At 56.3% G+C, this 10,598-nt stretch overlaps 1 protein-coding gene across 1 annotated transcript in view; it reads left to right on the plus strand.

Annotated features, from left to right (window-relative positions):
• The window catches only part of TUBGCP3 (tubulin gamma complex component 3), a 53,951-nt gene extending 43,909 nt beyond the window's left edge, over positions 1-10,042 (plus strand). Inside the window, exons 19-22 of the mRNA XM_076054723.1 lie at positions 1,891-2,022; positions 5,389-5,529; positions 5,842-5,961; positions 7,194-10,042. Of these exons, the coding sequence (XP_075910838.1) occupies positions 1,891-2,022; positions 5,389-5,529; positions 5,842-5,961; positions 7,194-7,358 (558 nt within the window). The 3' untranslated portion in view covers positions 7,359-10,042. The remainder of the gene's footprint in view (positions 1-1,890; positions 2,023-5,388; positions 5,530-5,841; positions 5,962-7,193) is intronic.
• Positions 10,043-10,598: the final 556 nt, after the last annotated feature.

A 10,598-nucleotide genomic window follows, 5' to 3' on the forward strand; every position in this document is an offset into this window, starting at 1 on the left:
AGTGTGTGTGGGCGACTGTGTGACTGTGTGTATGGGCGAGTGTGTGACTGTGTGTGACTGTGAATGTGTGACTGTGTGTGACTGTGAGTGCGTGACAGTGTGTGTGTGGGCGAGTGTGTGACTGTGTGTGGGCGAGCGTGTGACAGTGTGTGTGGGCGACTGTGTGACTGTGTGTGGGCGAGTGTGTGACTGTGTGTGGGCGAGTGTGTGACTGTGTGTGACTGTGTGTGGGCGAGTGTGTGACTGTGTGTGGGCGAGTGTGTGACTGTGTGTGGGCGAGTGTGTGACTGTGTGTGACTGTGCGACTGTGTCTGGGCGACTGTGTGACTGTGTGTGTGGGCGAGTGTGTGACTGTGTGTGACTGTGAATGTGTGACTGTGTGTGACTGTGAATGTGTGACTGTGTGTGACTGTGAATGTGTGACTGTGTGTGACTGTGAGTGCGTGACAGTGAGTGTGTGACTGTGTGTGACTGTGCGTGACTGTGCGTGGGCGAGTGTGTGACTGTGTGTGACTGTGAGTGTGTGACTGTGTGTGTGTGACTGTGTGTGACTGCGTGACTGTGCGTGTATGACTGTGTGTGGGCGAGTGTGTGACTGTGTGTGACTGTGAATGTGTGACTGTGTGACTGTGTGTGGGCGAGTGTGTGACTGTGTGTGACTGTGTGCGACTGTGTGTGTGTGTGACTGTGTGTGGGCGACTGTGTGACTGTGTGTGGGCGAGTGTGTGACTGTGTGTGGGCGAGTGTGTGACTGTGCGTGACTGTGTGTGTGGGCTAGTGTGTGACTGTGCGTGACTGTGTGTGTGGGCTAGTGTGTGACTGTGTGTGACTGTGTGTGGGCGAGTGTGTGACTGTGTGACTGTGTGTGGGCGAGTGTGTGACTGTGTGTGGGCGAGTGTGTGACTGTGTGTGGGCGAGTGTGTGACTGTGTGTGTGACTGTGTGTGTGGGCGAGTGTGTGACTGTGTGTGACTGTGTGTGGGCGAGTGTGTGACTGTGTGTGGGCGAGTGTGTGACTGTGTGTGACTGTGTGTGACTGTGTGTGGGCGAGTGTGTGACTGTGTGTGAGTGCGAGTGTGTGTGTGTGAGTGCCGTGTTCGAGTGTGATGCGTCGTGAGTGGGAGTCCGTGTCGGTGTGTGTGACTGTGTGTGTGTGTGTGCGAGTGTATGTACCATGTTCGAGTGTGACGCGTCGTGAGCGCGTGTCTGTGTCTGCGAGTGTGTGCGAGTGTGTGACTGTGTGTGTGCGAGTGTGTGACTGTGTGTGTGCGAGCGTGTGACTGTGTCTGGGCGAGTGTGTGACTGTGTGTGTGTGCGAGTGTGTGCGAGTGTGTGACTGTGTGTGTGCGAGCGTGTGACTGTGTGTGTGCGAGCGTGTGACTGTGTGTGTGTGCGAGTGTGTGACTGTGTGTGTGCGAGTGTGTGCGAGTGTGTGACTGTGTGTGTGCGCGAGTGTGTGACTGTGTGTGTGCGAGCGTGTGACTGTGTGTGTGCGAGTGTGTGACTGTGTGTGTGCGAGTGTGTGCGAGTGTGTGACTGTGTGTGTGTGCGAGTGTGTGACTGTGTGTGTGCGCGAGTGTGTGACTGTGTGTGTGCGAGTGTGTGACTGTGTGTGTGCGAGCGTGTGACTGTGTGTGTGCGAGTGTGTGACTGTGTGTGTGCGAGTGTGTGCGAGTGTGTGACTGTGTGTGTGCGCGAGTGTGTGACTGTGTGTGTGTGCGAGCGTGTGACTGTGTGTGTGTGCGAGCGTGTGACTGTGTGTGTGTGCGAGCGTGTGACTGTGTGTGTGTGCGAGTGTGTGACTGTGTGTGTGTGCGAGTGTGTGACGCGAGTGTGTGCGAGCGTGACTCATCGTCGCCCTCCCTCCCCTTCCCTCCTCCCCGTCCGCCAGGTGCTGGAGTGCTCCTGGGACCGCCTCCTCACCCAGGTCCGCGCGGCGCCCGCCCTGGACCACGTGATCGCCGCCCACCAGGAGTTCCTCTCCTCCTGCGTCTCCCGCTGTCTCCTCGACGCTGACTCGCGGGTACACGCCGACTCACGGGGGCGATGTGCCGGGGGGGCGGTGACTACCGTGCGACTACCGCGTGCGTTGGGCGCGTGGGCGAGAGTGGGGCTAAACACGTAGCAGGCTCTCGCGACCGGTACCATTCATGATAAACGTTTCTTTGGGTTAGGTCGCGTTTTTTTTTTTATTAATGTGCCGTAACCCTCCACCACCCGACACGGGCGATCGGTTAAACAAAAAAAAAAGCGTCGCGTTGACCAACGACAAAATGGTTCACTACTTTAGCCCCGCCGGTGCGTTGAAGAGCGAATCCCACAGCATTTATACATTTTTGAGTACTCAAAATAAGCGTGGGTTCACTCGTCAACACACACCGGTGGGCTAAAGTAGTGAACTATTTTTTTGTTTATATTCTTGGTTCTTTCGGTAAAGTCACCACAAGGGAAAACGATAGAATAATAAAAATATCAAACAATAAAATTCTCGCGACGGTTTCGACTGTAGTCATCGTCGGGGTGTGAGAACCACGGCAAGAAAAATGTGCAAACATTTGCTGTGGGTTTTCACACCTGATGATGATTGCCTCTTGTTGCAGTCAAAACGTCGCGAGAATTTTATTGTTTTACATTTTTATCATCTTATCGTTTTCCCTTCTAACGTGGTGGCGGCTTTACCGAAAGAACCGAGAGTATGAATTCCCCGGCAGTCACGAGAGCTTTAAATAACAAAAAAAATCTACTTGTGTTTATTACGATTGTACAGCTGCGTCATCCCCGTGCACGCGATGATCGTTGCTCCCGCCTACCCACCCCATGCCCTCTGGTCTTCGACGACGTCATGTTCGTACCACGTGTTGACGTTGATCCTAAGAACGGAACGACCCGGAGAGGAATCCGCGTGGCCACGGGGATGGAGACGAGAGAAATTCATAGCGGTTAGGCGAGCACTTTTGAACGCGTCGCGTCTGAATGTGGAAGGGTGAAAGACCGGAGGAACCCGGAGAACGAGCACACGCGACCACGGGGAGAGAGAGAGAGAGACGCAGACTCCACATATACAGCAGCAGCAGCAGGCGTCGTCAGGGTCGGGATGGAACCCACGAACTCCTGTAGACCAGGCGAGGTAGTCAACATCTCATAGCCACCGTGGTGATGATGATGAGAGACGCAGACTCCACATCTACAGCAGCAGCAGCAGCAGGCGTCGTCAGGGTCGGGATGGAACCCACGACCTCCTGTAGACCAGGCGAGGTAGTCAACTCCTAGCCACCGTGGTGATGATGAGAGAGAGAGAGACACGCAGACTTCAAATATACAGCAGCAGACATCGTCAGGGTCGGGATCGAACCCACGACCTCCTGTGTACCAGGCGAGGTACTTAACATCTCCTAGCCACCGTGATGATGATGATGAGAGAGACGCAGACTCCAAATATACAGTAACAGCAGGCATCGTCAGGGTCGGGATGGAACCCACGACCTCCTGCGTACCAGGCGAGGCAGTCAACATCTTGATTAGAAGTTTCCGTGACCGCAAGGAATCCATATTCTTTGGTTCTTTCGGCAAAGTCCATCGCGTGGGTGAAAAAAATCAAACAAAAACAAGTCAATAAAATTACGACGTTTCGGGCACAACACCAGCGCCCATCATCAGGTGGGGACGCAGCAGTTGGAAACAAACTGCTGAGCTGGGCAATAAATCTGCAGCAGGAGATACAGAGTGGGGTGCTTGGAGCCGGGGGGGCGCGGCGTGGGAAGATCAAAGAGGGAAAAACGGAAGTCACTAAACATGCTGAACATGTCATTAGACCTCCTTTGCCAGTACCCAAATCAAATATGATATTTTCGGTACTGGCAAAGGAGGTCTTAATGATGTAGATGGTCACCCCGAGCGAGCCCTCGTCACTTTTGACAGCGGCGTTGTCTTTGAGCCATGTTGACGCCTTTTGGCGTCGTCTGGTCGAGCACCAATTGGGTTTCGAGGCCACAAAAGAAAGCCGTCCCCTTGGTGCGGACCAATCAGTTTCAAGGACAATGCATATATTCTAGATTAAAAGATTTCGTGACTGCTAGGATCCATACTCTTTGGTTCTATTGGTTAAAGTCACGTAGGTGAAAAAATAATGTTATTTTATTTTTTACCTACGTGACTTTACCCAATAGAACCAAAGAGTATGAATGCATTTATTATCATAGTGTGTGTTTTTTGTTTGCATTTTGACTGCAGGTATTGTAGGTTCATGCAGTAAACATGAATCCTTGTTAAAAGGGTTTCAGTTTTGTTGCCAGAAAAAAGGGGAAAACCACCCTATTATTATATCTTGGTACTGACAAAGGAGGTCTTAATGATGTAGATGCTCACCCCGAGCCCTCATTACTTTGATAGCGGCATTGTCTTTGAGCTGTGTGTGACGCCTTTTGGCGTCGTCTGGTCGAGCACCAATTGGGTTTCGAGGCTCAAAAGAAAGCCGTCCCCTTGGTGCGGACCAATCAGTTGCAAGGACAATGCATCATCATATTATCAGAGTGCTATACTCTTTGGTTCTATTCGGTAAAGTCACGTAGGTAAAAAAATAAAACAACAAAAATCACGACGTTTCGGCCACAACACAAGTGGCCTTCATCAGGTGAAGGGGGCCGTACTGTCACGAGGACAGCGTTGGAGTGAAGAAGACAGTCCAGGCCAGGTCGCGTCCTTTTAAGCTGTGTGGGAGGAAACAAAACGCTTTGACAAAGGAATTAGCATAAAATCACCGTAAAGCACAAGAGGACCGGCACGGAGGGGGGGAGTTTACAAATGTAGGTGTGAAGTGAAATAAGCTTCTATGAAAGTTTGGTATGTCACTATTTGGATAAATATTATTGAAAATTAATTTAATGTTTGGTACGATTTAGAACGTCTTTCCAATGGTTGCTTAATTTGAAACCATCTTCTCGGTTGAAATTGTGTCTGCGTTTGTAGATCTGAATTGCCTCGTGGATAAATCTGTGATGAAAACCTGTGGGTTTACAAAGGACCTTGGTATCGGAGAAAAGTATATCGTGATTGTTGTTGTTGTTTTATTTTTTACCTACGTGACTTTACCGAATAGAACCAAAGAGTATGGATCCTTGCAGTCACGAAAGCTTCAAATCCAGAATATCAGAGTGCTGTTTTCCGTCTGCACTTTTGACCGCAGGCATTGTAGGTTAACGCGGTAAACATGAATCCTCGCAATAAAAAAAACCCCGTTATTCTGCTGAACATGCTGCAATGGACAACGTGCTGAGCCAAGCAGGCCGTTAACACCTCCTAGCCAGCGTGGCACCCCCGTCACCTCTCCCCTAACCTCTCCTCCTCCTCCGCCCTGTGTGTGTGCGTGCGTGTGCGTGTCTGGCGCACGCAGCTGATGCTGGCCCAGCTCAGGGCGATATTCGACCAGATCGTGCAGTTCCAGGCGGCGCAGGAGGGCATGCAGCGCGCCGCCCTGCAGGAGCTGCAGCTGCGGCTGCAGCGCCAGGAGGAGGTGGCGGCCCGCCAGCGCGCGGTAACGCAGGGCGTCGCGCTGCTGCTGCTGCTGCTGCTGCTGCTCGCTCGCGCGACGCGACGCCGGGGATTCCCCCCCCTCGTCGGGGCAAGCGCTGCTGGCGGGCGCCCTGTTAAACTCGTGTGTTGTGCATGTTGTGCGTGCGTGCGTGCACGCGTGCCTACGTGTATGTGTGCATGCGTGTGTGCGTATGAATGTGTGCGTGCGTGCCTGCCTGCGTGTGTGTGCATGCGTGCCTGTGTGTGTATGTGTGTGTGCGTGTGTATGTGTGTGCGTGTGTATGTATGTGTGCGTGCGTGCGTGCGCGAGCAGGGCGAGTGGGGCACCACGGAGGCGCGAGAGCTGCACGAGGAGCAGAGAATCTCCGAGTTCCGTTCTCACTTCGTGCCGAAGACTCGCTCCCAACTCCGCGTGCTCACACAGTCCTACCAGGTGCGGCGTCGCCTCCTCCTCCTCCTCCTCGTCACGCTCCCCGCTACGCACGGGGGGAGAGAGAGCGCCACGTGCAACTCTCCATAACCCGCGGACGTGCGCTCGGAGGCCGACACGTTTAATTCTAGAGCTGAAGCTCTCGTGACTGCAAGGATCCACACTCTTTGGCTCTATTCGGTTGTTTTATTTTTTTTTGTTACCTACGTGACTTTACCGAATCGAACCAAAGAGTATGCGACACGTTTACTTGACGCCAAACGCGCGGGGGATGGGGGTAACTTTCGCTCCCTTTGAACAGAGTTAACAACCCGCGGCGGTGAACCACCAGGCCGACCGCAACTCATTGACAACGTAACTTCGCCACCACGGCCTGCGTGGGGGGCCCGTGCACGGCAGCGGCCCCCCAAACTTTTTGGCGCCGCCGGGGGGGACCGGTTTTCGTTGGAGACTTAACAGGGCAACGTGTGGCCCCCCCCGGATCAACCGGAGCGCCCCGGGGCCTTTGGGGGGGGCACACGCCTGCACGTGTGCCATGGAGGAGGCCCATTGCCTGAAACGTCGCCGAGTGCGTTTGCTTCCCCGCCGGGGGCCTCGCGCACGGTGTAATTGGGCAGTGTGTGCCGCGTTTTGTGTTTGGGTAGGGGAGGGTTTCCCACCTGTCCGGGAATCTTCTCTCTTGCTGATGAGGCAGCTGCTGTCCTGCACGTGTTCACTCCGCAGTGCAAATGGCAACACCGCAGTCAGTCGATCGGCAGGTCGCGTGAGACCAGTGTGGAAGAGTAGGCCAAGGTACCCTGTAGGCGAGGGCTCTGTTGTGTACGCGTGCAGGACGCTGTGTAGCAAGCACTGGTGTACAGCGATGACCTGTCTCTGTGTGTGTGTGTCTGTGTGTGTGTCTGTGTGTGTATCTGTGTATCTGTGTGTGTGTGTCTGTGTGTGTCTCTGTGTGTGTCTCTGTGTGTGTATCTGTGTGTGTGTCTGTTTGTGTATCTGTGTGTGTGTCTGTCTCTGTGTGTCTGTCTCTGTGTGTGTGTCTCTGTGTGTGTCTCTGCATGTGTGTCTGGCTCTGTGTGTGTGTCTCTGTGTGTTTCTGTCTCTGTGTGTTTCTGTCTTTGTGTGTGTGTGTCTCTGTGTGTGTGTCTCTGTGTGTGTGTCTCTGTCTCTGTGTGTGTCTCTGTGTGTGTATGTGTGCGTGTCTCTGTCTCCGCCCGTGTCCCCGTGTCCGCGAGCAGGACATCGTGCAGCAGTTCCTCGTGATGCTGACGCGCAGCTCCGATGAGAGCCTCCGCTTCCTGTCGTTCCGCCTCGACTTCAACGAGCACTACCGGGCACGCAACCCCCACCTGCGACTCTCCCTCGGCAGCGCACGCAGTCAGCGCCGGGCACCACCGCACTGAGAGAGAGAGGGACGGGGAGAGAGACGGGGAGAGAGACGGGGAGAGAGACGGGGAGAGAGACGGGGAGAGAGAGACGGGGAGAGAGACACGGGGAGAGAGAGACGGGGAGAGAGACGGGGAGAGAGAGACGGGGAGAGAGACGGGGAGAGAGACGGGGAGAGAGACATGGAGAGAGACGGGGGGAGAGACTGAGAGAGAGACGGGGAGAGAGACGGGGAGAGAGACGGGGAGAGAGACGGGGAGAGAGAGACGGGGAGAGATACGGGGAGAGAGACGGGGAGAGAGACGGGGAGAGAGACGGGGAGAGAGACGGGGAGAGAGAGACGGGGAGAGATACGGGGAGAGAGACGGGGAGAGAGACGGGGAGAGAGACTGAGAGAGACGGGGAGAGAGACTGAGAGAGAGAGAGACGGGGAGAGAGACGGGGAGGGAGACGGGGAGGGAGACATGGAGAGAGACGGGGGGAGAGACTGAGAGAGAGACGGGGAGAGAGACGGGGAGAGAGACGGGGAGAGAGACTGGGAGAGACACGGGTAGAGACACGGGGAGAGAGACGGGGAGAGAGAGACACGGGGAGAGAGAGACACGGGGAGAGAGACGGGGAGAGAGAGACACGGGGAGAGAGACGGGGAGAGAGACGGGGGGAGAGAGACGGGGAGAGAGAGACACTGGGGGAGAGAGACACGGGGAGAGAGACACGGGGAGAGAGACACGGGGGGAGAGAGACACGGGGAGAGACACAGGAGAAGTTAACTCCCTCGCCTGGTGCGCAGGAGGTCCTGGGTTCGATCCCCGACCCCTTGAGGCCTGCTGTATATTTGGAGTTTGTGGTGTCTCTCTTTCTCTCCTCACCGCGGCGGTGTGGATTATTTTCCGGGAACCTCCGGTTTCTCCCTTCCCCCTTAGGATCACCGTCACGCGTTTTCAAAAGGGCGCTTGGCCGGCGGCTGCTCGAAATTTCCACGCGGACGATGGCAAGCCACTCGGCCGAGCGATCGTTCGTAATAAGCGGCTCGCTTCTGGGGGGGGAGGGAGGGGGAGGGAAAAAATAAATAAAGAGCCGGCGGACTCCCGGCGCGAGAGACCGCCACCCGCCCCACGCGCAGAGCGACGCTCGTCAAGCGCACGGGTCCCTTGGAAGCGCCGTTCACGGGCAGCGCCCCGCTAGGTTCGGCACGGCACACGGGGTGGGCAAGACCGGTGTGTTGGTGATGGTCGTCGTGAGCGGGGGGGGGGGGGGGAGGGTCGAACTCGCGGGGGCCGGGTTCGTGGCGCTGCGCGTTGACACAACACACACACACACACCGCACACACATACACACCGCACACACACACACACCGCACACACACACCGCATGCACACACCGCACACACACACCGCACACACACACACCGCACACACATACACACACCGCATGCAAACACACCGCACACACACACCGCACACACCGCACACACACCGCACACACACACACCGCACACACACACACTGCGCACACACCACACACACACACCACACACACACCACACACACCACACACATACCGCGCACACACACCGCACGCACATCGCACGCACACACACTGCACACACACACAATGCACACACACATGCACCAATACACTGCACACACACCGCACACACACATTGCACACACACACACTGCACATACACGCACTGCATATTAACGCGCGCACACACGCGCGTACAGGCACACCACCTGCACACCACTTGCACACCACTTGCACACCACTTGCACACCACTTGCACGAGAGCTACACAAACAGCAGGCCCCTCGCCCAGTGGCGACGGGAGCGTGAGCCGTTATTTATTTTCATTTCAGTTCCCATCGGTGTGAGTGCAAGCGCGCGTTGAGTCGCGTTGGGGTTGTACGCGGTACGAGTGCAGCGACCTCGATTTCTGCCCCCCGTCACACGCGTGTGTGCGTGCGTGCACGCACGTGCGTGCGTGTGTGCGTGCGTGCGTGCGCGCGCAGGGACTTTTAGTTTTGTCATTTTGTGTAACTTTTGATAAAACCCCGCATATTTGTTTTCGCGCCCGCGAATAGACGGCTGCCCCGCGGTAACGGTGGTCAGGCGACGGGTAGTTTCAGAAACCGTATCTCCTCTGGGACCTTCCGGTGAAAGTCACGTGGCGTAGATGGGTTCAAAGGAAATAACAAAAAAAAATCGGACGACGTTTCGATCGCAACAACTCCACCCACCCACCCCACCCACCCGCAGCGGTCGCCGCCCGTTTTTGTTATTTCCCCCGAACCTATCGACGTTACTTTACCGGAAGACCCAAAGGCTTCTGAATTCCTGCGGTCACGAAAGCTTCGAGTCCCAAGATTTCGTTTCGGAATCCAGACGGATTCTCGCGTCCCGTCTCTCGCAAGGGCACGGAGCCGTCGCCCGTGTCACCTGGTCGGAATGCACGGGGGTCGGGGGTCGGGGGTCGGGGGTCACCTGTTCGACCTGTCGGGAACGCACAGAGGTCCACGGTTCACGTGCGTCACCCGTCAAGAGGTTCGCCCTGTCACACTTGGGTTCACCGGTGTCCACCCGGCGGACAGTTTCCCCTGTCGGACGCACAGTCTACCTTTCCAAGACACCTGCCTGATACACACCTGCCTGTGCATTCCCTCTTCCCAACTGGTATAAATAAAGTGTACAATCGCCCCACGCTCCGTTTTGCCTGTGTGGCCAAGGCAGAATGAAACTTGTGGTTGGGGGGGGGGGGGGGGGGAAAGGTGAAAGGCGCAGGCCCTGCAATTGCCCGCCTGCATCACTGCTATTGACCGCTCTTCCACGCTGGACGGACCTCTGGGAAGTGGTTGGCGTTACCCTGACTTTAACCCCGCCACACGCGACCACCGCCACCCTTCCGCCACCCTTCCGCCATCGCCACCGCCCTTTCACGACCCCTCCGCAATCACCACCGCACCTCCACCCCCCCCTCCGCCACCGCACCACCACCACCCCTCCGCTATCGCCACCGCACCACCGCTGCACCACCGCCACCGCAACCTCTCCACCATCAACACCACACCACCACCACCGCACCACTACCACCCCCCCTCCACCACCACCCCTCCGCTATCGCCACCACACCACCACCCCTCCGCCACCGCACCACCACCACCCCTCCGCTATCGCCACCGCACCACCGCTGTACCACCGCTGCACCACCGCCGCCACCACTGCCGCCGCAATCCTTCCACCATCAACACCACACCAC

The sequence above is a fragment of the Petromyzon marinus genome, chromosome 67 (assembly GCF_048934315.1).
Source record: "Petromyzon marinus isolate PM22_M1 ecotype Great Lakes invasive population chromosome 67, UKy_Petmar_22M1.pri1.0, whole genome shotgun sequence".
Classification (NCBI taxonomy): domain Eukaryota; kingdom Metazoa; phylum Chordata; class Hyperoartia; order Petromyzontiformes; family Petromyzontidae; genus Petromyzon; species Petromyzon marinus.